Source organism: Rhizophagus irregularis, chromosome 5, assembly GCF_026210795.1.
Source record: "Rhizophagus irregularis chromosome 5, complete sequence".
In the NCBI taxonomy this organism is placed as follows: domain Eukaryota; kingdom Fungi; phylum Glomeromycota; class Glomeromycetes; order Glomerales; family Glomeraceae; genus Rhizophagus; species Rhizophagus irregularis.
The window spans coordinates 2,188,683-2,215,217 of NC_089433.1; the positions used below are offsets into that span (position 1 = coordinate 2,188,683).

The following is a 26,535-nucleotide window of genomic DNA, read 5'->3' on the forward strand; positions in this document are numbered from 1 at the left end:
GGTATACTTTCCCTTAATTGCTCAACAATGAACTACAATGAGATAAATAGATGAGTAAAAAACCAAAATTGGACATATCAATTTTATTGGTTAAATCATAAAAGTAAAGATTAGATTTAGACTATTGTTTCCCGATTTTTTTAAAGTAACTGTATTTGAATTATAAAATAAGTTCAACGAACAAGTCACATGATTTTATGATTTTTATGATTTGAACAAAATAACAATTTTCTTGATTATCTTGGATTCGTATTTTCTGGTTCTCGCTCTTTAAACGAAAATGTATTTTTCTGTTTTTTTTTCTTTAAAAAAATTTTTTTTTTTTTACAACATAATTGTATTTAAACATCTATAATCATTTATATCATTTGATTTGTAAAGACCTAATAATAATACTCGAATCAAAATATTAAAATTTGAAACTTATGTGATCGCTGGATCACGTGACAAATACTATTGTCAGTCAGTCTGTGTAACACGAAAACAAGTATTAGCAATTTAAACCTTTTTTTTTTTACTTTTTTTTACTCATAATTACAAAACATTCAAGCATTTTGTATTTGAAAATATATCATATTTTTATCAAATGGGTTAATTGTTTCAAAAATATGTCTTAAAAAACAAACTCAAAAGGAGATTGAGAAGACATTTAAAAGGTATGAAAAGAAAACCGAATATTGAACATTGCGTGTTATAAGACTATTGATTAAATGGAAAAAAAGTGAGAACGATAAGCGTTTATAATCTAAGGTTACTTTTTTAAATTATTCTTTTGAAGTATTTTTAACATAATTATCATCTTTTTTTTCTTTACAATAGATTTCAAAGGTATTACCGTAAACCTATTGATGATGATGATGGTTTTATGGTTTTTTTATTTGGTTGATGGAATATGCTGGGAGTGGTACCCTTCGCCAATATTTGAAAGCAAAATTTGAAGGAAGTGTATTGTTACAATATTTTTTTATTGTTACTGGAAAAAATTCCGTTTTTAATAAGTAAACCAAACAATACATTGGAATCATGATTACTAGAATAAAGATTAGAATAAATGGAAAATTTAATAGAATACATCATATATTGATCCTATTATAGTTGTGCTAAAGAAACAAAATTAAAAACTGTAATATGACAGGAATTTTACATGTTAATGAGGTAAAAAAAAATTTTTTTCAAAAAAAATTATTTATAATTACTTTTTTCATTTTTTAACTGTTTTTTTTTTTAAAAAAAAAGGAGTATATCATGAATGTTCTTAACCATTAATTATACATTGTTGTCGTTATGACATAACGAAAGATTATACGCTTCTCAACAATTCAGTGACGGGAACAACATAAGCAGGGATTTTTTTATTAATGAGGTAATTTTTTAAAAGAATTTTTTTTTAAAAAAGAAATAAATAATTTTATTCATGATGTTTATTATTTGAAATAACTATTTATGTTTATTTAGATTAAAAATATGTAATGAATATTCTTGATCATTATTGTTTTTCAAATATACAGCGTCACAATCAAAGGATTTATGATGATTTAAACTATGCAGAACATTCAATTTTGGGGAACATCGCAAGTAATTATGAACCTTCTTGCATGGTGAAATATCTTCGAGTTACGAAAAATTTCTATAATGAAAGAATCTCAGATTTAGGACTTGCGCATTCAAACGTTTGTGGTGTACTTTCTTATTTAGATTCGAAAGCTGGACGTAAGAAGACTTTGCGAATAAGTTTAGAACTATTATGGTAGAAATATCATCACTATATTAAAGTCTACTACATGATGATAAACGAAAATCCCGACAACCAAAACTTGCGATAGAGTATTGAAGGAATACCACAATATTATATTGATTGATCTTAATGCAAATCTGGAAAAAAAAAAATACCACAATATTATATTGATTGATCTTAACGCAAATCTGAAAAAAAAAACTTTATCGCTAGTATTATTATAGATTCTGCAATATCTACAAGAATAAAGGAGTGGTTGTGATCTTTTCACAGAGTAGGATATTTTTTATTAGGATTGAGATTCAATGCTATATACAACACAATTAATATAATAAAAATAAATACTAAAAATAGGTATCGAGACAATTCGCTGAAAAATAATCTCTGGCCTGAGTTATTCATAATGCTGTTATTTTTCGGCGAAATGTCCCGTAACCCTAAAAATATTTGTTAAACAAAGCTCATGATATAGTTGTGCTCTACGAGCACATGAATTGTTTCTCACAAAATTTACAGGAGTAGCGCAAATTCATCTATATATGAGAATTAAATGAATTAAATATATTTAAATTGATAGATAAATTTACAAAATCAAAATACAAAAATAAATAAAATACCTTTATTAAATGAAAATATACCAGTAGTTTAATTGTTATTTTACAAACATTATTTATACAACATAATTATTTATTACAATTATCTGTATTATTTACTAAAATAATTGAAATTAAAAGTCAGCCGGAAGAAGTTGGGAAGCTTCTACGAATTTACAATTTGAAACATTTAAATATTTATAATTTTATTTTATTTAATTTTTATAACGAATATAGATAAAATAACATGTGCTAATTGCACATGGAAGCACTACATAAATAAAATAATTTTTTAATTTTTAAACTCGGTCGATGAACATGTAAATGGCTTAACAATATAACTCAATATAACCCGTACGTTACATAAATAAATTGAATGTATCGCTGTTTATTCATTCATTTCTTCCTTTTTATTCAATTTGTTTTTTTATTTGTATAAACGATTGGACGTTCTATGCCAAACAACAAATGATTAACATTACACAGGTTAAAAAACAAACGGAAAACCTTAAAATTATATAAACGTCCCGAATCTTTTGCGATAGAAGGAAAAAAAAAAAAATCTCAAACTCTGTATTTTCCTAATTTATATATATAAGAAAGAGGAGATTATCACTAAATATGTAATCTTATTGAATGAATGAAACCACATAAATTCTTTGACCTTGTAGTTGCCCGTTTTGGAAGTTACAAGAGAATAGCTTATAATTTATAAAGTTATAAGCACTGTTATCACTTATCATACATAATTAAAGGTATGGCGCCGGCGCTAAGAGGATTGTATTGACCAAATTATTTCTATGTTTAGCCAAAAATTCCTGATTATTTAGATTATATGATAACCCAAGTGGTTATTTAAAAGTCAATTCCAAATGCCAACTTCAAAAAAAAAAAAAATTTTTCTTTTTTTAAAAATTTGTTCTATTTTGCTTGAAACCATTTTTTTTTATTTGGTTGGTTTTTTACTTATATGATGAATCAACAGCATCAACACAAACCCTCTATACAAAGAAAGAGGCCATGGCTCATATATGTAATATCTCTGTTTTTCTCTTTTACTATACTTTTTTTATTTATTATAATATTTTTTTTATGATTTATATAGGAAGAAATGTTACTTCATGAATTAGTTAATGAATATGTCAATGACTGGATATTAATCTCATCAAAACTTCAAACAAGGACTGCACATGATTGCAAAATAAAGTATGTCGAACTTTCAAAATCAAGTAGTAAGTATAATTCATAGTGGGCACGGAAGTATGGTATTTCAAAATATTTAACAGTTAAATTTGTTCATTTTAACAGTTACACAAAAAAATCGTTTTCAGTAAGTTTTTTTTAATATCCAAATGGCACCAAAGACGTACTGTTGGTCGCCGATTGAATTATTGGACATTGGAAGATCATGTGATTTATGATTTATCGCAGCTTACTATTTATACTAAATTTAGATATTATTTAATTTCAGAAATAACGTTAATAATAATAATGCGATTCCTCCAACCACTCCCGTGATTGTGGTTCCATCTAATTCTAGACCAATAAATCGAAACCAAAAAATGGATTTGAGATATATAATGAATTAATTTTATTCTTTATGTTCTCTATGTAAGTTTTTATTTAATATAAGTTCCCGAGTTACAATTTTTTATATTTTTAAAAAATCGTTAATTGACAAATTATAACCTTACCTTTTTAAAATTATAGTTCTATTTTTACTATTAGGCGTTGTTTCAAGAATTGTTTTTTTTCTTTTATATATTCCCAAACTGATGTCATTTTTTTTTTAGTGTCATAAATTTTTATTTAATTTTAGATAACTAATGGTGAATTATTTTATTCACAAACATGTAAATATAAAAAAATTTCCTAATTTATAAAATTATTTTAAAATTGTAAATTACTAAAAAAGGTGAGATCACCGTTAGTATATACTTTATATCAAGCAGATCCTGACGCGAAAAAAAAGTACATTCCTGATTTTATGGAAAAAAAGAATCAGATGCAACCACTTTAGTTTTAGTGGTGAAACGTTATAAATCTACTTATACTATTTATTCTACGGAGATTGGCTAATTAATCTAATTATTATCTAATTGTATAAAAATTATAAATATCTATGTGCAACCCTTTTTGAATGAAGCTATTTTGATATTTTGATTCATTAATTTAAAGAGTAATTTTCAATGCTGTCGTTTCAGTACGACAACGAATTTTTTGTGTAAAAGCATAGGATAATATCAAAAAATTAAAAATTGTGTCTGTGTGAAACAAGATAATCTTTGTGATCCATAATATTTTAATAAAAATTAATTTGTAAATATTAATAGAAAATAAAAAGCTCAATATATTATATATAAACCTATAAGCCTCAAGATTTTTCGTCCTTTTTTTTTGAAATTTGCTACATCTCACACACTTTTAGTACTCTTAAACTCTACAAATTCCTTCAGATGTTTATGATTCATATAAATATATATAAAATTATTAAAAACAAACAAACAAATAGAAAATTTCATCGAGACATGCAAACAAGCAAACAACTATAACGAAAATGACAAAAATAACGAAAATCACGTTTTTTGAAGTAGAGCGTTATATGGTCCTTCGAAAATATTAAAGAATTTAATATCACGTGTATTTTTCCATGTGATATTTATAAATTTCTTCCGTTTCCATTAAATTCGTTTCAAGTCATACTGCCCGCAGTCGTAACATTTAAGGTTTAGTTTAAAAAATATCATCCGATTCTAGTTTTTTTTTTTGTTTGTTTATTCTCTTTTGTTTCAAACTATCTTCTCCTTCAAATTTTTAGTTCAAAAAAAATTTTTTTCTTTTGATTTATAAAAACAAAATGACTACATACAAAAGAGGACCGTGGAACAATTTTGTACGTATTTAAAAATTAACTTTCCTTAAAACTTTGATTAATTGTAACCTTTTAAACTTTATTTAGGAAATTGGAAATCTCATTACTTCTATGAGTAAACATGGTCGTCATCAAAGGAAACTAATCGAACAAGAAGTTGGAAGAACATTTATCGAATGCGTGAAAAAGTATGGTTTTATTTATTACAACAAAAATTAATTTGACTTAACTTTTATTCATTATATTATATTATTTCTTTTTTTTCCAGATATAATGAAATTTTAGGTATGTGCTTACACAGTAGTACAATTATAAAAAATAGTACTAGTTTATGATCTAGTATCTTTTTATTAAAATATAAATTTTTATTTTTTATTTTATTTATCTATTTTTTTAGGAGTCCAAAATTACCGTCATCGTAATCATAGTCGTTGTATTCGTCATATGCGTAATATCCGACAGTGAGTATTTTCAAATTTCACTATACCATAATGTACAGTACCCTCTATATAAATGCGTCTACTATGTTAAATGTCTTATATAAACTTTATGGTCCTTGGTGCACTTATAGAGAGTTGACTCCATTGCTTTTATTAATGGTTGATATATCACAATCCAACTATTATCTAAATTAAATTTTATTTAATTTCAGAAATAATGTTGTTGCCGCTGCTGACAATATTTTAACAATTCCTCCAGTAAATATATCTAATCATAGGCATCGAAATCCAATTATGGAATGGAGCTACATCCTTAATGATGATTCTAATTCGTGATCCGCAAGTTACCTACATAATATTTACAATTTCAAATATTTCTTTTTTTTTTCAATACCCAATTAACGTTTACTTAGTTAATGCTTGCAGTTGACTCACGTAGCACGAATTAGATAGACAATTATTTTTTGGAATCATTAAACAAATATAATTAAACGGAAATTCTGTAATTTTTCATAATTTTATCAAAAATTTAAATATGATATTATAATAAATGTTTTTTTTTTAACAATTAATCATTTATTTGTTACTAAATGCTATAGTTTGCATTATATTAGTAGTAATATTGTATGAATATCATTGATAGTTGCTAAATTGAAAGTAGAGTCGAATAATATTTATATTTAATATACTGTATATGCTAACGTAGGTCTGATTACTTTTATTTTTTCAATATTGTACTTTAATGTTTTCATTTTTTATTACAGGCATAACGGGACAGAGTTTGTCTTAACATTTTACAAAAATTTGAAATTTTTTTTCTTTTTGAATTGTTTTTTTTGCTTATGCGATACTTGCGATACTTAAAATGGAAAAGAATGTAAAGCTTTGGATTTACGATTGATTGGTTAACGCTTTTAATTATTTTATGATAAAACTAATAGAGATAGACAAGAATAATTGATGAGTAAGTATATTATTTTAAGAGATTTTTTTTTTTTTACATTAATAGTTCCAATTTTTTTAAAAAAAAATGATAATTAATTATTAGATTTCCAATATGTTACTTTTTCTTGAGAAAAAAGTTAAAGAATTTTGGGGAGGGAGAAAGTATTATAGAATCATTTGTTATTGTACCGAATTATAATCCAAACTCGAAAAAACCAGCATTTCAATATTTAGTTCCCAGAAAATATTATCTGGAATTTTAATAAGAATCATTTAAATATTATAATTTACGAAATTATTAATGTTGAAACATTACTCTTTTGATGTTACAAATTTGAAAATGAAGAATGTAAAGCTTTTATTTTAACATAATACTGATAAGGTTTGGATTTCAGAGGAGTGTTGGTTATTTATAATTATGGGTAAGATTATTTTTACATTAATTTCTATTTCTCTGTGTTTATCATAACTAAAACCATCACTAAACACCATCCTTCGAATAAAAAAGATCTTGACTCTATTTAAATGCTGTCATGCATACAACATACGTAAAGTTCTATGGTAAAAAAACGTGACATTGTCACACGTGAAGTGCAAAAAGGTTGTTATAACTTCTAAGAAATGAAATAATTCAATAGACTTATTATCTGTTTTGATATTTAAAGTTATACGCTATTGCGTGCTATGGGTATTTTTGGCTGCTTTACAAGTTTGCTATTGCTTAAAAGAGAAAAGGGGGGTCAATGTATCACAGATGCGATTATCTGTAATTAGATATACTGGAAATTGAAACAACAAACACATGTTCGAGTGCGATAAAAATAAAATAGGAAATAACAAAGTAATATGAGAGCTGTTAAGAACTTAAGAACCCTGAGTTGTGTTACTATCATCTTTCCTCTTTTTCCCTCTTCTACACATAATTTTTTTTTTCACCGGTAGAATTTATTGACAAATAAGAATAATGAAAAGCCGGCAATTTTATTTTTCATAAGAAATTATCACGTATATAATATATTCCTCATCTGAAACTTTCATAACCATTTATTCTTGTATAAGAGAAAAAATTTACGGTCTTAAACTGTATTGTTTTTTTTCTTTTGTATATTTACATGAACACTAATCAACAGAACCGACAATTTCGACAATTTCCACGCCAGCCTTGGAACGACAGAGTATGTACTTGTATTTTATAATAATTTTTCCCGTTTGTTTAACTAAATTTTAAAATTTTTCGTAAAAAAAAATATATCTAGGAGGATACCAATCTTATTTTTCTAGTAGATTTTATTGGTATAAATTGGGCACGAATATCTATTGTACTGGGAAGAAGTGCTTTACAATGCAGGAGGAGGTATGTACATAAAATTATATATTTTTAGTGAATAACGAAAGGTGGTGGTGATTGCTGGTATCGCTGTTGTTGTTATTGAAGTTTTATTCTTTTTTTTTTTTTTTACCAATTTATTAGGTATCTTAGACTTTTAGCTCTTGACAGTAAGTAATTATATCTTTGGTAAAATATTTTTAATAATGATTTCTTTTATATTAATGACCTATTCATATATAATCATTTTACAGATATAGAAAGGTATCGAAGAATATTTCGTAGAAGAGTTAACCGAAGATTTCGTCAAAGGCATAATCTAGTATCTTTTCGAGGATTTTTCCAAGGAATTCAACTATTAGCTCGACGGTAAGTTTTTTTTTATTTTTTTTTTGTGGTGATAGTGGTAATATTAAAGAAACACAATGTTGTCAACAACGATGGCAGTATTGTTAGGTCATAATTCTTTCATTTTTTTAAAATAAAAATTTGCTGGTTCAATGGGATCAGGATCTTGGACGTAAACTAATTATTAATTTAGAAAGATCGTAATAATTAGTATGATCTAAATTATAATATCACTCACTTCATAATAACCTTGATTACAGAAATATCATCCCGACTCGCGATTATAGAATGGATCTGAATCATATTCTAAATACATCTCAGGATCATAGAATGAATATAAATTATATTTTGAGCGTGGAATAATAGATCCAAATTATTTCGACATTTACTTCATCATGAAATTAATTTAATTTGTATTTATTCTTTGTATATCCTTCAAAAGTATTATATTGTAAAATCATGTGACTGTTCATTTTGTAAATTAGAAACTCTCCTTTCCCCTTTCTAACGCCATAATGTTATTTAACAAATCTTTTGCTTGGTATGGCTTTAATTAATTAGATGGGGTTCTTTGATTGAAATAAAAAAAAAAGATAGTAAAATTTGGCTATCTTAAGTTCGTAATATAATTGGATAGATCGGATAAATGGTTAAATGGTTAAATCTTAAAACTCTGCATAATATATATTAAAAGGGTCAAAATTAAACTTAATAATCATCATATGCATGGCATTGTTAAACTATATTTACATGCTGTTATTATATAATTTTTTTTGTTACATTATTGATTAATTTTAATAATAAGTTTTTTTTTTCTGTAAATATTTTGACGTATTTAATCGGAAATTAATCAATAACGATAACTAACAATATTAATAATAAAGTTTTTTTTTTAAATATTTTGATGTAGTTGATTGGATATTTAATATTTTTCACGTGATTATTGTTAAGCCACATTATATTCGAACCTTTTCATGACATTATTATATTATATCGTATCTCAGAATTTATAAAAAAAGAAAACTTTCTTATAAAAGAAAAAAAGTAATAGTTCTATTATTTTATCAACTTTATATACTTGACATTTTATTTATATGTTCTAAAGATGAAAGATGATTTTTTAAAAAAAAACTTTCTTGTTAATTATCTTATCTACATATCAGTAAAAATGCATATAAATTATAAGCCATGCATTTATATAACCTTTCAAATCATTCTAAATTATTTTATTGTCCATGCATAAAAAATTTATTATCCTCTATACTTTTTTTTACTTATAATCCGAATATTATATATTTTAATCTTTTTAAATATAATTTAGGATTTATAAATAATAATAATTTTAATACACTGCAACACATCATCATCTGATCAGACGCGAGACCTATATATACTTAATCAACTAATCAATAAAATTATAAAAGTTTAAAATTTCTTTTTAACTACAAAATTAAACGATCCTGAGCAGTCATCCTACCTCTTCTAAAAAATAATTAATTACGTGATCGTGTGAAACAACATAATACCGACTAAATCTCCAATTAAATTAGAAAAAAATATTCAAGATAAAACCACTCAACTTCTGTAGAGCGAATATTATATCATTATCGCAATATTTGGCACCACCCAACTTCTGTAGAGCGATTATTATATTATTATCGCACTATCTTACTGACTGATTTAATCATTCTCTCGATTGGTGTACATAATGACTTACCAACCGTTACAGATGGATACTCTGAAATGACTGAATTTCCTGCCCCGATAGTGACAAGTGTAAATTTTGAGTTCTCACAAAAAATGATTAAAAGTCTTTTTCACTTCACTCCCAACCCGCTAGTAAATAGAACCCAATACAAAACATCTGGACAAGGACCTCGAAAGGAACTGGTACAAGTACCAATTGCCCAGATGTTGAACGACTCGTGCGCATCAAGAGTTCGAATTGTAAAGGATAAGGATCATCGATGGAATTGATTCCAAATAAAGCTTATATTTACGTCTTGAGACTTCCTAGAAGCTTTTCTATTTCTTTACCCATTACTATTTAATATTAAGATACAGAAAGCATAATTTTTTTTTCTTTTCACTTCACTCCCAACCCGCTAATATTGATAAAAACTGGTCACCCGTGTAATACCAAAACTTCAATCCTCGAAAGGAGACTCGTGCCGAAGCCCTGGTAAAGTAATGAACACGTGTGATATCGATTTTGGCAAGAGATTCTCCATTAATTTAAAAGAAAACCATGAATTATGGGGATTGAAATAAACTCATCTAGATTTCTATTTATACTTGTAACAAAAATTTTGAAAAATTTAAATTATGGGATTGGGTATCCATATAAATTCATATTTTTTAAAAATTTTAAACCATTATTTTATTCTTTCTCTCTTTATTCATTCTATTCCTATTTAATATATTTCTAACAATTAAAAAAAAATTTCGAAAGAAAAAAAATTATATTTTTTTTTAAAAGAAAATATATTCTTAAAAAAAAAAATTTTTTTGTGAGAGAGAGAGAGAAAATCTTATTTCAAGTGAGATATTATAGATATTATATTTAATGTAATTCTTTAATTTTCTATGATAACATAATTTAATATTAATTATTAGCACAAAAAGAGAAAGCAAAATATATCTCTTTTATAATAGAATCCTGCAAACTTAATTTATTGAAAATTATAAAAGATACAAGAAAGAACTTTAATAATACATGCTACATATTATATATATAATATAATTACAGTATACTGAGTATAGTCTTGTAAATCTGAGAATAATTGATTCAAACAAGAGTGAAAAAGACCTTAATCAAAAATATGAGTAATCAACAAATCAAAATAAACCAATAACATAACGTACACCTTTAAATATCTATCAGTAGTACATTTTCAGATGGGACGTATATTTATTTTATATTTTCATGTAGAATATTAATTTTCAAATAAAACCGTATAACGATTTATATTGATTTATATTTTATCGCATAATAAATTTCTGTTTACTTGATATTATTAAATTGTCCGAAAATTTTCATTTTATGACAGATATTATCATTGTGTATTTAAAATTTTTAAATATTAATTTCTTGATTTCAATTCATTTGATCAAAAATAAAACCGTCAATTCATGAGTAGAACTTACTTAATACAATCCTATGACAATATAGTGTTACGTAGATCAGCTGAAACATTCGGCAAAAATTCGGCATACAGCTGACATAATCAAAATGATCAGCGCATTGATAGTGTAATATACTTGATGTAATTTACAAAAAGTATAAGTTATACGCATAGAAGAATTATTATATATAGATGTTCCGGACGAAACAGCAAGAGGGATGAAATTTGACTTTAGATTTTAGGTTTAATAAATAGCATTAAAGACCACATAAAATATTAAAACAAAAGAACTTTTCCAGTGTTTTTATAATTACATAAGACTGCATCCTAATTAATTATTCAAACCTAATCGGTGCACATTTTATTACGTTTCAAAACTTCTCATTAATTTAAACGCGTCACACATCTTTTATTGCCGTGTAACAATATTTTTGAATCTGATGTGAAAAGATGTAACTCATGTGTCAAAATATTTATTAAACAAAACATAACTTTGGGGAAAGATTTACAGCAATAACAACGATCCCAGATATAATTCACATGAATGAACCCTTTTTTTTTGAATTAAGGAATATATTTTGAATGGCTGCCGATTTGTGAATTTCATTAATAACTGCATGATACACAAAAAAAAAAAAATAATAATTTAACTTGTAACGGAATATTGGATCATTGTTTTTGGTTAATTATTGTTATTATTTACCGTGCACGGGAATGAATCTAGAAAATAAGTTCAGTTAATTTAATAAAATAATGACCATATAAGTATACTAGGCTTAGTTTGTGATGAATGTACATAATGTATAAAATAGGGGCACTTTACGGAAATCGCGAACATAATTATTAAAATGCACGTAAGTTAAATAAGAAAATTTTTGAAGCATTAATTCTCGAGAATATGTTTTTATATTACCCGTAAATTTTAAAGAAAAAAAAAAATGTAAAGTTATAAAAGACAAGATGTAAAAATTTTTACAAACATTTTTTTTTATTATTTGCTTTTGATGAAAATCTATACACTGTTTATATTTAAAAAAAATTGTTGTTTATTTGTAATAATTATAACGAAAGATGATGTTTGTTAATTTGTTAAATATAAGAGGTCATTCATTATTTACAAAGATAATCAGAATAATAATAATAATAATTAATGTATGACAAGTATACAAATTTGCTACATCAAAAAGGATAAATGAATTTTGTGTATTATGTAACTGTCGAATTTATTTAGTATTTTGGCTGAACAAAAATGTCAATTTTTTTGACACGGTTTCAAACACAGAAAAGGGAGAGAATTTATTATGAAATCGACTATTCTACAATCAGAAATAAAGTTTATTAAGTCATTGAGTAAGGTTAAATTACTAATTAATAATCCCATGTTTTTGGATATTTTTGTTACAGTGTTTAATTTATCAATACATAAATTATCCCCCAAAAATTGACTCATTATTAACTTGCCAAATTCGATGGATAATAATTTTCTTTCTATTCTTTCTAGGCTGTCTTTTTTAAGTTATAAATATTCATTTCGTTTAAACTCCAGTTATAAGATAAAGTTCAATTGAATATTGTTATATGTTCTTTGTGTTACTATAATTACGGACAGTCGGACAGAATATTTTTTTTTTTGATATTTAATGATGAATTTTATGAATTATTTTTTTAAAAAAAATTCGATTTTTTAAGCGTAAATTTTTTTTTTTTTTAAGAATTTTATTTCATGTTCAGATTTTTTTTTTAAAAAGAAAATTTGAATTTTATACAGATTCAGGTTTTTTTTTTAAGAAGAAAATTTGAACTTTCTTCTTTATTGAATTTCTTGATCGGGAAAGTCATTCATTATAATTTTAAAATTTACGTACTTCTTGCATTTAAAAATGCAAATTACCCGCACATTACGTAAAGGTCCCTGGACTCTCGATGTATATATATATATTTTTTATTTAAAAATTGATGTATTTTTTTATTTTTATTTTAATTTATTCATTTCTAATTATTATTCTATTAAATTTATTAGGAAGAAAGAAGACTTGTTATATTGGTTAATCAGTTTGGTGCGGTTGGAAGTTGGCAACAAATTTCATCTCTGCTTGGGTCAAGGAACGCGCATCAGTGTAGGAAAAGGTTCATATCATTTTTATTAAAAAATCGGAATATCGGAAAATATCGGAAAAAATTGATTTTAAAAAAAATTCCTGCTGTATATTTATATTTATATTTATCTTATTTTTAATTTTAAATATTATAGATACCGTCATCTTGTGAGAGCAAATAGTAAGTGAAATTTTGATAAATAAATGTAAATATGTATTATTGTTATTTGATTAACGTTTAATAATAAAATAGTGTATCTCTTATTTTAAAGCCATAAGAAGACCTTTTCCACCTATTCCTCAAAAGTAAGTTTTCATATCAAAAGGATTGTGACGATTTTACATGCTATAATGATTTAACTTATATAAAATAATAAATATTGTTTTTCAGTTATGCTCATCCAACTTCATTGGCACCTCGTAATTCAAGGTTGTTAATAAATTTTCTTATAAATTCAGACCACAGGATGAATATTAATTTTATAATAGATTCATATACTGAGATAGGAAACATCATATTATGAAATTAAAAAGATATATCATTATGTTATGTTTGTTATGTATTAACATTAACATTATAGTTCATTTAAATAATATTAAGCATAATTATTTAAGAATCCTCTTTATGAATATAGATTTTTATTAATATAAGATTAAGTTGTATGAATGCTCTTAAAAAAGATGAATTAATAGGTGTACGCCTTTATTTAAAAAATAATTGCGAAATATTTTTATTTAACAAACAAATATTTACATATTCCACAGTCTTATCTTAAAATAAATAAATAAACCGTTTAAATTATTAACAGTTTGGATGACTTCAGATATGATATCATGGACGTTATATATTACTAGTATATTCCAGATATGGCAAAATATTTTCAATATATTAATAAAGTTATCATCGCCATTTTCACTGATTTTACACGAAATCATGAAATTTAAAAATCATCCCCTAAACTAAAAACAATGAATGAAAATAAAATGTAGTACAAAAGTCTCGGGCATCACGTACTGTATCACGTTTCACTCCGAAATACAATTTTATATACATTATATACATTCACCTGTTTTTTTTTTTTTTTTTTACGTACTTAACAATTAGCCACACGTACAAATATAAATTATAAATTATAATAATGTAAAACAACTGCCATAACAACTGCCATGTCACGTCGCACCATGACAATTTGTCGCACAAGCTTAACAATATTGAAAAATCGTGATACTGTGTTTCGCGGATGGTTACACTATACTGTAATATCTGTTTTATAATTTCGATTTCTTACAGCTATTACTTATAATATTATAACTTAAATTCTATAATTTCGTTAGGAAATATTTTTGACATATTTGACTTGCGTTGCCTGATTGCTAAAATTTAAAATAAGATCAATTTATAATAATTAACTATAGGTAAAAATTTTTATTACGATTATAAAGAAGGTCTCTCATGCATGCGATTTTAAAATAGATTATCTGTTATCACAAATTATAATTTATTATTATTATTATGTTGCTTATTTGAAAATGTCCTTTAAATAACAAAAAAAATTTTTTTTTTTGAAATCTCTAAAATCAAAAATTGCCATATGAAAGGTTTCTTGAGATTATCTAAATGAAACCATAAATGGGAATAGACAAGAGATCCGGAAAATGGCTTTGTTGCTATGATATTTTGATATGAAAAATTTTCGATTGGTAAAAAAAAATGAAAATCTTTAGAATAATTTTACTAGTCAGTTCGCCATAAATTTGGTAACACGAACATTCTTTCCATTGATAGGAATGTGGTGTGGTAAAATTTTCTTCTATTTGATAATAGGTTTCACAGGCTACTATGTCACTCAAAGAATTAAATTTGCAGTTCATAAAATCTAATTATTAATCGGTGGTCTGACAAAAATGTTCCCAGTTTTTAATCTAAGGTTAGATCATAATTATTCGATAATGGATATATGGTTTAGTTGTTAGAAGCGCACGTTTCTGTGTTTCCGTAACAATTGGACGAGATAAGAGATTATCCTTAAATATTTTTGTTTGAATTCTTTATAACTGTGCATACATGCAGGATGGATAAAGCCCGTTTAAATGATAAGAAAACCAAGAACTTCAAAAACATCTATAAAAGGATAATATTGGGTGGAGGTGGCTGTACGGACTAACCATTATAGATAAGATAAGAGAATGTTTATATTTATTTTATGATAAGAAATTTTTTCCTTTTTTTTCCTTTTTTCACTTTCAAAACTCAAAATTCAACAAATAAAAAAGGCTAATGTTTTTTGTGGAGAATGATTATCGTCGATTGATATCATTTGTTTTTTTATTATTTGTTACACAACTACGTCTTCAATTAATCCAAAAATAAAGTAAGATTTATAGTATGTTCAAAAAGAGGAAATTGGGATAAATAAAAAAAAAAATTTAAATAAAAAAAAAAATTATTGATAAAAGATAAGTTTGTCGGAACTCTACCGATATGCTTCTAGGCTTGTGGCTACAAAATTTGTTTGTTTGACAGATCATATGCTAAACTAAATACCAAGTATGCAGAACTTACCTAATCACATTAATTTGAATGCGAAATTATGCTAAACTTCACATTAAATTTAATTAATGACAATGAGAAAAAAAAAATTTTTTTTATTGGTTCGAATTATAGTCTAGACTATATTTGAGCTATAATAAAAAATTAAAGTTTAACTACGTAATTATATAAAATATAATTAAAAAATATTTTTCTATTTAAACGCCAAATTCCAAAAAAAAAATTAAAGTTGATATAAATTATAATGTTTTTACCCCAGAATTTCAGGGTAACTTTAAATTATCGTATGACTTTAGCTGTATATATTTTAAAAGCTTACATAATTTATATACCTTTTTGAAACGATATATGGCAATTTTAGATGCATTATGCGTAAACAAAAACGTTGCAAGATGTCATATATATTGAATTTTGGTCCCTTTTTTTTTTTTTTTTGAAAAAAAAGTACTTAAATAATCAATTAATGATTGCTTTCAAAAAAATAATTTCAAGAAATTATTTACGTGTGTAGTATAAATCGAATATTAATTACATAAGGCTTTCTTAATAAGGCTTTCTAACTGTAAAGTAAAATTGCTTCTAAGAATATCTTTGTACGCAGATTATTGTACGATATGAGCAGAATTTGGACTTCTCAAGTATACACATATTATTCTCTTTTAACATACATATATATATATATACAGATTAACCTAAGATTTTTTAATTCGTTTATATAGGAAGTGAGAGATCTCATGTCAAGTGTCAATGATTTGGGTGTTAGAAATTGGCAAGCAATCGCAAATAGGATTGGGACAAGAACTGCAAAGCAATGCAGGAGAAGGTTTTTATTATTCATAGTTTTGGCAAATAAATCGACATACGATCTAATTTTAATAATGTATTTCTAGGTACCTGGAACTTGGAATAGCAAATTGTAAGTACCAAAATATTTAATAAGTTAGATTGGTAGATTCAAAACATATGAAAGTTATTAGTAATAATTCAAAATATATCTGATATACAATTATAAGATGAATTTATTGGCAAATTGTTAACGAGCATATTTATTTTTTCATTTAACAGTTGTACGACAAAGAATACCTCCCCCTCCTCCCCCTCCTCCTCCTCCGTATGTATTATTTCTTGAATTATGAATGTAGATCGACAACATGCATATTGCTAAAATTATATAACCGTTTTTCAATAGTGTCGTCGCTCTTGGTATGCCGATCATTCCACGTAATTACCGAATGTCAATTAATTTTTTTTTAAATCAAGATTATAGAATGAGCATTAATTTTCTTCTTAATTAATTATCTTTAATTAATTTAATTTTCTGACAAGACTTTTAATTCATATAACTTTTATTTTTATTATTAATCACAAATTTTGGTTTTCTTATTACAATTTTTTCTTATCTTTATTTATTGTTAACTAATAATATTTATAGAAAATAGTATTTTCTTATTTGTACTTCAAGGAATAAAAAATTAAAGAAAGGATAGAAAGGATTTACTATTTACTTGATAACATAAGATAGATCGCCATTTTTAATGACGATCATTTCATCATTTCAATTACAAATTTTTAAAAAAAGACAGGAAAAAACTGGTAATTCTATAAATTTTGATACGAAAAATTTGAAGTAATCTTATCTTTATATTATTATGTAATAAAGCATGAAGTATGTATTTACATATGCTCTGTAATCCTGTCAAATTGCTCATAATTCGTTCTATGCATGCATGCAAGTTGGAAGTCTTAATAAAAATTATCATTCATTCATTCATTTGTAACAAAAAAAATTTAATTGGCAAGTCAAAATAATAATAAACTAGGGAAACATCCAAAAAAAGTGCGATGTTTGTGGAGATGAAATTATTTTGATAAGAAAGCTAAGACTTTTTGGAAATGGATTGATAGAATCTTGAGAGATTCGATTATCAAGAATTGTTCGTCTAGATTCTAAATATGAAAGTGAAAAATTCTATGCATGTCAATATTCAGCCTTAACTATATTTTTTTTTTCCAGTTTTCACCGTTTTTTTTTCTATAATAAGATAAATGAATGCTAGTCCGGTAAAAAATTTTGGGTTTCGGCTAAATTTAAGAATTGTTTATTTATATGTAATTACTTTATTCAGTTTAAAGTTCACAAATATGTCATGCTAGGTCAGTCATTATATACCAGTAAACTTTTTACGTAATTAGTACGCCATTATTACTTGAATTATATATTTTATAAAATTACTTAAAAACTTGTTTAGTAGCATTCATTATTATTTCCTTTTTTTAATATGAAACCATTTTCAATAAATGCAATTTTTTTTTGATATGATATATTACTGTAATATATAATTATATTTTTAGAAATTAAGTAGTAATTTACAAAAATGCTAATGATAATCAAAAGCTAACCAAACTAACTGGTTAACTGGGATTTACTGGATTCCAGTTCTTTATTTACGGAGAATTTTGCTATGAATCCCCAATTGGAAAGCTAACAAAGCTTTGTAAGGATCCGAAAAAATGTGTCTAAAAAAAGTCAAATCATTATAATATAAACAATATTTAAGAGGAGAAAATAAATTGCCACCTCCTCAAATTTTTTTTTTTCTTTTTTTCAGGAAAAAAAAAACTTTCTCTTACTTTTATTTCATTCTTATGTACATTACGATTAAAAACAAAATTTTTGATTTTTTTTTTAAAGAAATAAAGTAAAAAAAAAAAGGTATAAAAATATGATAATCAAAAATCATTTTTATTTTATCCCATTTTTTTCAGAACGATTCAAGATATTTATCTTATGGGTTTTATGGGTTTATACATATTCTTTTTACATTATTTATTTAATAGTAAAAGATGAATCAAACAAACTTATTAGTAGTTTCGATTAGAAACCAGTGGACACCTGGTGTAAATAAACTTTTAGTTTTATATTCTTATTTCTTTTTTTTTAAAAAAAAAAAATAATAATTTTTAACAATGAATACATATATATACATATAAATAGGAAGATAGCCGATTAATAACTGCTGTAGATCGGTTTGGGGCCCGTAATTGGAATCGTATTTCCCTTGAAGTTAGGACCCGCAGTTCAACAGAATGCCAAGCAAGGTTTGTTCAATCATAAATTACTGCGTTGCTTATAACTTAGCATTTACATTAAATTATATAACTTTTTTATTAAAAGATGGCGTCAGATAAATTTTAATAATGGTAAAGTAGCATATATTCTTTAAGTGGTCGGCTTAAGTGGTCGGTTTATTTGTAATTTTCAAAATTTTTTAAATATAATTTGTACATAGTGCATCGACCGAATAGAAGATTGAATCAAGGTCTTTTCGACGTTGCTAGAAGAAATTTATATTACATTAGACCTCAAAGATATGCATGTAAGATTCAAATATTTATTTATATGTTTTACAATTTATTATTATTATTATAATAATGAAATATTTTATTATTATCTGTTATCTGTTATTAGTAAATTTGAATCAACGTCGATCATTTCAGTTAGGACAAACAATGCAAGCAATGGCAAATCCTATTCAAAATACAATGTCTCTAAATTGTATTTTAACTCATGATAGAAATATTCGAATGGAGTTAGGATATATTTTGGAAAATCCCGTACCACATTACTTTCGTAATGACCCTAATTAACTGTATACATATTTGATAAAAATGTAATTTTTTTTAAAAAAAAAAAAGAGCAAATCCGTTTTTTTTAAATTGCTCTTTTATTTTGTAATTATAGTTGTATTTTTATGTATATAAAAAGTAATCAACTTTGGGCCTCTATATCATATGACACGTGTATTATTGAAATTTATCACAGATCAATCTCCGATAACGCAAGTGCATATGTCGTCAGGTGGTGTTGAACGTATTCTAAATTTTCCAATTTGTTTAATTTTTTTATTAAAAAAAAAAAATACCTTTATTATTCACTAAACATAAAAACATGTACATAAACATATATGTAACCTTATGTAAAAAAAAATTAAATTTTGTTCTCTTATATGTATATATATAATATATATTGACAAATCATTTTTTTTAATTAAATGAACACAGAAATATTTTACATAAGATTTCTTTATTAGGATAAGTGTTAGATCCACGCAAGAATTAAAAATCTTGCATTACAATAATTTATTATCCGAGAAAGACCAGTAAGACTGTGATTAAATGAATGTGATAAATAAAAAATTGTTATCTACTATTTATTATGTAACAAGAAAAAAAAGGTGTGATGATTAATAATAAAATAACAGGATTATCATGAAATTAAAGTTTGAAAAAAATGCAAGTTGATAAATGTGTTACATGTTTTTTTTTTTCAAACAATCCATCCCTTTGTTCCGATTATATTATCATTAATCATCATTATCATCATTATCATTAACTTTTTTCTAAATATAATGTCAAGTATTAATGGTTAATGCAATATCTTCAGTAATTCATTTCATTTATCTTTCCTTTTTAATTTTTTTAATTTTATAAATATCTTTTTTAGAAAATTAAAATTGACCAAATGGAGAAACATATGAAAGAATCAAGTATAAAAGGTCGTTTCGAAAATCAAACCGCCCTTTATTTCACAAACAACATTTCACAAACAACAATAAAGATGAAGGTTTACAACCAGTTTTCTTTGTTTCGATTATATTACTAATATATAATCAAAGTTCTAAATATAATGCCAAATATAAATAGTCCAGTGAAAAGTCACCTTCCAGTTTTGTTTCATTCATATATTGATTTTTCTGTAAAACCTATAGATAAATAAGATAATTATGGGTAATTATAAATTAACCCAAATAAGGAGTCGCGAATGGGTATATGTATATATATATTTTATATATATACTGTAGAATATAAAAATTTTTCTTTTAAAATATATGCTATTTTTTTCTAAAAAAAAAAATAATAATAATAAACAATGTCCTCTTCTACCGAACAAGTTAAAGGATTTGATACGGAAGAACTCATTAATTTTTTAAAAGGACGAAATTTACATCTTAATGAAACTCATTATAATTCCCTTCGCCATAAGGAGATCGCCGGGTCAGACTTCCTTAATTACACTCGGGAAGAACTTAAAGGTCTCGGATTGGCAATAGGACCAACAAAAAGAATCGAACAGTTGATTAATGAATTGAATACTCAAAGTAACGGTAAGTTCTATAAAATTATTATGGATAATTATAAAACCTAAATCACTAAATGACTAATAAATATAAAAATTATTATTTTAATTATTATTTTAAACACACACTCTCTCCTAGATGTGTTAAAAAAAGGTAAAAAATAAAATCATTTCGAATTTTATTAAAGAATATGCTATTTACTTTTTTTTAAAAAAATAACAATGTTCTCTTTACATTACAAACACCCAAAGAAGTTGAAGGGTTGGATACGGAAGGACTCATCAATTTTTTAAAAGAACGACAAAATTTACACCTTAATGAAACACATTATAATATCTTCCGTCATAAAGAGATCACTGGGTCAGACTTCCTTAATTATACTAAAGAAGAATTTGAAGGCTTTGGATTAGCATCAGGGCCAGCAAAAAGAATCGAACAGTTAGTTAATGAGTTGAATAATCAAAGTAAGTTCTATAAAATTTATACATTCACCAAATGTCTTTTATATATGCATATATTTTATTTACACATTATTTATTTATTAAATAATAACTTTAGTAATTTTCAATTTGTGGACAACTGCTGTAAGCAAAAATTTTTTAATAAGGGTAATCTTTGATTCTTGATTCGCTGATCACAGGCTATGATAATGAAAAAATTATGTTGAAGCATGGTTACGGTTGTGTTCGTGGAAATAAGGTGCCCAAAAATAGCATTGGCGAATCATGAATTGTTTAGTGAGTACTTAATATTAATCAAGTTGATAACAAAAATAGGAAGATAATCGATTGGTAGCCGTTATAAATCGATTCGGTTCCCGCAATTGGAATCGGATTGCCCGTAAAATGGGAAATCGTAATCCAATTGAATGTCAAAGAAGGTTATTGTCACATTATTATATGCTAACTGATAAATTTAACTTAATTTACTAAAAGCTGATTTTTTTTTAAAAAAAAAAAAAGATGGAATTTGATAAATTTTAACGGTAAGATAACTTTTATGTAGCGATAAACTTCTTGCGAATAACTCTAATTTATTTTATATAATTGTACATATTATAGCTAATCGACCGAGTAGAAATGGTACTAGAAGTTTACATCATAGAAATACATGTAAGAATTTTAAATGTTTTATATATTTCTTTTACAAGGTATTAAATAATCTTACCGTTATTGATCAAAATACAGCATCTACTAGAGACGTTCGAATGACATTAGGATATGTTTTGAATACATATTCTTGATTAAAACAGGATCACAAAAAAATTTTACAAAGGTACGGCTCTAAAAAATTTTTTAAAAGTAGTTATTAATATGTCTAATCTTCTAATTTTGTTAAATTTCTTTAGAATAGACTAAAAAAAAATGGTGCATAAATTCTTTCAATTCAAAATAATAATTATTTTCTTCATCTATATTCCTTCAATTAAAACAATTAGAACATCAGTTAATAAAATATGATAAAATATTAGATGTGCAAACAGAAAGACTATTTATAAAATAAGATCACGTATTTTAAAAAAACGTCTTACTTACTAAAGGAAGGGCCGGAAATGACGCCGATAGCTGATGTTTCACATTTCCTTTTTGGGAAATTAATGCCGACCAGAATTATGTTATGATTTTTACATTTCCTGAGAATGGGAGTTAAAATTAAATGTCGATTATTTTTGGCCATCCCGTTGTTCTCTAAATATGTAATAATTTTCACTAGGGGGGGAGTGTCTCGGATATCGGAGGATCGGATATAATACGCCAGTTAATCCTCGAAGATAATCTATAATCTATGGCGGATCGTATGTCGCTCTCCCATCAGTTCCATTTTGAAATTCATTCAGCATACTTATCTTGCTTGGCATATTATTAATAAACATTTTTGGTAAATCCTTCCTTGTACGTAAAATAAGTAATGCTATTCAAAAATTTTAAATTTTAGAAGTTACCAATAAAAGGAATGTGTTGTTATTTTGTATTTTTAATAAAGTTGAAATCATCTTTTAAAAAGCTTAATAGGATCTATAGGATCAGAGAGTCTATCCATTTTTTAAAATGAATGTTCTGTTTAATCCTTTAAATGGATAAATTTGATAATTTCAAATTTTCGCTCGAAATAGTAGATAAGGAATTCTTTAATGCTCTCAATTCTCGTAAGAACCGTGGGAAATTGGGAAATGGATTATTTTTAATACTTTAAATGTGCAACCCAAATTATTTTCTGACAACAAGTCATAATTCTAATATATTCTCACACTCTCTTTCCTCTGACTTTATAAGTAAAGAATTATTTCTAAGTTGAAGTTGAGTTAATTGAGTTTGTAATTGTTGAATAGTTTGTAATTTTTTGGCAGGCATCAAATTACTTAATACGGAGATAATAATTAATATTTAAGGTTTTTAAAATTTTGTCAGAGGATACATATCGATAATTGTCATACTTAATTCTTAACGCTCTGATCCATGATGTGCATCTTTTCATTGTAATATTTTATGATTTACCGGGTACTAATAAATGCATTTAAGAAAATTTCATTGATTAATAAAATTTATTACTAGCGGATAAGCGGAAAATGCAAATATTATTGGACGATTAAACTTACCTTCAGTAATTGACAAGTAATAATTTTCGATAGGTTCATCCGGGGATAACCGACTATCAAACTCTAATGGGAAATAAAACTATGACATTTTTGTGAAACAGTTCTTGTTAGGAATAAGAAGCTATATTGTATTAACTTTTAGAGATTACAAACAAACAAACGGAGTCTATAGAAAAGTCGAGATGTTTCATATTTCATGCAAGCATTGATAATTGAGCTTATTGAGTTTATTTATACTATGGTGGATGATAATCAGTAAATCATTTAAAAATAAAGACAAATTTGAAAGGAGAAAAAAAAAAAATCTCGAACTTCCATTATGTTTCGTAATTAACTTTTTCAGAGAAAGTGTAAAAGTTAAGATATTACAACTCCTTTACATTTATATGCAAATATGAAAAATTTCTTTCGTCATACATATAAATATAGACATTTTATCCGTGTATCAGAATTGAATGATTTTTATAAATTTGGAATGTTAGTTGTAAATCCCTACGAGCGGTTGCTTTTTTGAAATGTTTGTAATACAGATAGGCCGAAATATTTCTGTTATGAAACTTATTAATTCGTTAAAATTCACTTTTTAAGAATGAAGTTTGCATAATTACAAACTCAGGTAATACGTTGTACAATTATTTATAAATAAAATCGAACTTTACCATAACTATCTTACCTTTTTCCAATAATCTTCTGGAGACATGAGACCGAAAAAAAATACAAAGAAGAATTTCGGATAATACTAATTTTACACAACAAGTGAATCAGCCCCGATCAGTCACTGATTACTATACCTTTGAAAAAATTATTTCTTGATCTATCCTATTAGTATTACTTTATTTATTACAATTGAAAAAATGGTACTTTCCGTTTTAATATCAAAATAATTATTATAATTGGAAAGGTTTGAAAGAAGAATTATTATATAAATAATTCAAAATTTCTCTATAAAAAATGACCAGTTTCAATAATATTTGAAAATATCGCAATTAGATAGATTTCTTTTCTAATTAAAAAATCGTTATTCTAGTAAATATATATTATATTATATATTATCTTTCGTTATTCGTATAAGAAATCTTCTAATAAAATGACATCAAATATTCTCAGAGGATTATGGAATGAATCGGTAAGTTATACATATGATGTATAAATGCAATGAGAATTAATCTATTAGTAAAAGTATCCTTCTTGACCCGTGCGTAAGTCAAGTCCGATGCTTTCGTACTTCTATTGACGGAAAAATTTGATTTTCCACGTGTATTGTTTTTACGCCAGATTTCCTATTTGATATTTTTTAATTAATTAATTTTTTTTTTTTTTTGCAGGAGGACGGACGACTTCGTTACCTCGTAAAGCAATTCAGAATCTGTCATGAACAGGATGAGCAGATCTCTTGGGCAAGTATCTCCTATTACATGGGAACACGAACGGCTAAACAATGTAGAGAACGGTAAATTATCTACTTTTTAATATATGCACAATAATGTCATCGCACATATTTAACTTATTGTATCTACATTATTTTAGATGGATAAATCATTTGAATGAAACCAGTAAGTTGAAGCATATGTTACATATTTCTTACGCATAGCTGTGCATCCAATTGTAAACCCTAAACCCTTACTTAACCCTTACCAATCCTAAATTGCAGAAAGTTTGATATGAATCTTTTTTTTTTTGTTTTTAGTAGATAAATCTCCCTTGAGTGAGGAAGAGGAACGTTACATATTAACACTAAGTCGACTACAGCCTGATTTAACTTACGTCCAAATTTCCGAAAAATTGCCCGGGAGAACTCCATTAATTGTCAAGAATTTCATTTACAGAGACAGAGCAAAAAAAGCTAAATCCGCTTTGAGAATAAGAAAGAAGATGAGATTGTCAAACATGTTAAATCCGAGAACTTAAAACGTTTTTTTCTTTTTTTTTTAAAAAAAATAATAATAATAATGACGATATCACGACAAAATATAAGAATAACGATTAATAATCAACTATCGAAAGAATTTTTCTCTGGGATAATAATTATTTAATAACGAACAATTATCAAAAAAACTTTACAATTACCGTATCGTATTTAATTTTTTTTTTTAATAATTTAACGCATTACCCATTAGTAGTATAAGAATTACGATTAACCTAAGTACCTTTAATAATTTAACCCACTAACTTAAGCGGATAACATTATGAATTATGTATTATTTATTATATAAGTTTCGAATTTTTAAGAAATTTAAATTAACCTATGTATATTAGTACTATTAAGCTTTTAAACCGATTATTATGATTATAAGATGATTATAAGAAATACAAATATTTAATATATGTAATTTATAAGATAAGATTTTATAAATGTAAATAAGACGATATTTTTTTAAAAAAAAAACTATATACAGTAGATTTTTCATAATAAATATTTATATTTTTGTAAATAGCAAAAAATTAAAGAAATCTATTATGCATACAATTAAATTCCTGAAAGATTTAGTAGGTCTTCGAGTTAATCTGTAGCAATATCTTTAGAAAGTATACGAATATGTTTAATAAATCCAGAAAATTGAGAATAACAATCATGTGCAAGTTATTTTAATCATAGCAATTCCTGATAACATCGACGGTTAAACCTTTTGCCGGAACAACGACGCGTCACAAAGAACTAGGTTGTATATATATATATATATATGAGATTTGACAAATACATTGCAATTTGGTAATTATAATAAGCAATGTAAGTTTCTAATGGACGTGACCGGCGCATAGACTGAAAAA

General features: G+C 25.5%; 8 protein-coding genes across 8 annotated transcripts; all 8 read left to right on the forward strand.

Annotated features, from left to right (window-relative positions):
• Positions 1 to 3,301: 3,301 nt before the first annotated feature.
• Positions 3,302 to 3,917, forward strand: OCT59_025001 (uncharacterized protein; the record flags this gene model as incomplete). Its single annotated transcript, XM_025313705.2, has 4 exons — positions 3,302 to 3,361; positions 3,434 to 3,560; positions 3,637 to 3,658; positions 3,800 to 3,917. 4 exons carry the CDS (start codon positions 3,302 to 3,304, stop codon positions 3,915 to 3,917), a joined length of 327 nt encoding a protein of 108 aa, XP_025186643.2.
• A 1,268-nt stretch (positions 3,918 to 5,185) lies between these two features.
• Positions 5,186 to 5,976, forward strand: OCT59_025002 (uncharacterized protein; the record flags this gene model as incomplete). Its single annotated transcript, XM_066135565.1, has 5 exons — positions 5,186 to 5,221; positions 5,288 to 5,388; positions 5,469 to 5,485; positions 5,598 to 5,661; positions 5,853 to 5,976. The coding sequence occupies 5 exons, from the start codon at positions 5,186 to 5,188 to the stop codon at positions 5,974 to 5,976; spliced, it is 342 nt and encodes a 113-aa protein (XP_065991809.1).
• Positions 5,977 to 7,697: 1,721 nt separating this feature from the next.
• Positions 7,698 to 8,623, forward strand: OCT59_025003 (uncharacterized protein; the record flags this gene model as incomplete). Its single annotated transcript, XM_025313706.2, has 5 exons — positions 7,698 to 7,760; positions 7,842 to 7,939; positions 8,057 to 8,082; positions 8,167 to 8,281; positions 8,521 to 8,623. The coding sequence occupies 5 exons, from the start codon at positions 7,698 to 7,700 to the stop codon at positions 8,621 to 8,623; spliced, it is 405 nt and encodes a 134-aa protein (XP_025186645.1).
• Positions 8,624 to 13,265: 4,642 nt separating this feature from the next.
• Positions 13,266 to 14,005, forward strand: OCT59_025004 (uncharacterized protein; the record flags this gene model as incomplete). Its single annotated transcript, XM_066135576.1, has 5 exons — positions 13,266 to 13,310; positions 13,406 to 13,512; positions 13,637 to 13,662; positions 13,754 to 13,787; positions 13,873 to 14,005. 5 exons carry the CDS (start codon positions 13,266 to 13,268, stop codon positions 14,003 to 14,005), a joined length of 345 nt encoding a protein of 114 aa, XP_065991810.1.
• A 2,641-nt stretch (positions 14,006 to 16,646) lies between these two features.
• OCT59_025005 (uncharacterized protein) lies at positions 16,647 to 17,168 on the forward strand (the record flags this gene model as incomplete). Its single annotated transcript, XM_066135584.1, has 4 exons — positions 16,647 to 16,670; positions 16,752 to 16,855; positions 16,923 to 16,948; positions 17,098 to 17,168. 4 exons carry the CDS (start codon positions 16,647 to 16,649, stop codon positions 17,166 to 17,168), a joined length of 225 nt encoding a protein of 74 aa, XP_065991811.1.
• A 1,708-nt stretch (positions 17,169 to 18,876) lies between these two features.
• OCT59_025006 (uncharacterized protein) lies at positions 18,877 to 19,680 on the forward strand (the record flags this gene model as incomplete). The annotated part of the gene is made up of 5 exons (XM_025313707.2): positions 18,877 to 18,930; positions 19,028 to 19,131; positions 19,208 to 19,233; positions 19,323 to 19,409; positions 19,502 to 19,680. The coding sequence occupies 5 exons, from the start codon at positions 18,877 to 18,879 to the stop codon at positions 19,678 to 19,680; spliced, it is 450 nt and encodes a 149-aa protein (XP_025186646.1).
• Positions 19,681 to 20,962: 1,282 nt separating this feature from the next.
• Positions 20,963 to 22,528, forward strand: OCT59_025007 (uncharacterized protein; the record flags this gene model as incomplete). Its single annotated transcript, XM_066135595.1, has 11 exons — positions 20,963 to 21,197; positions 21,309 to 21,323; positions 21,422 to 21,634; positions 21,729 to 21,754; positions 21,840 to 21,869; positions 21,947 to 22,050; positions 22,133 to 22,155; positions 22,232 to 22,282; positions 22,358 to 22,371; positions 22,423 to 22,445; positions 22,519 to 22,528. The coding sequence occupies 11 exons, from the start codon at positions 20,963 to 20,965 to the stop codon at positions 22,526 to 22,528; spliced, it is 744 nt and encodes a 247-aa protein (XP_065991812.1).
• Positions 22,529 to 24,853: 2,325 nt separating this feature from the next.
• OCT59_025008 (uncharacterized protein) lies at positions 24,854 to 25,674 on the forward strand (the record flags this gene model as incomplete). The annotated part of the gene is made up of 4 exons (XM_025330018.2): positions 24,854 to 24,892; positions 25,092 to 25,216; positions 25,294 to 25,319; positions 25,454 to 25,674. The coding sequence occupies 4 exons, from the start codon at positions 24,854 to 24,856 to the stop codon at positions 25,672 to 25,674; spliced, it is 411 nt and encodes a 136-aa protein (XP_025186648.1).
• Positions 25,675 to 26,535: the final 861 nt, after the last annotated feature.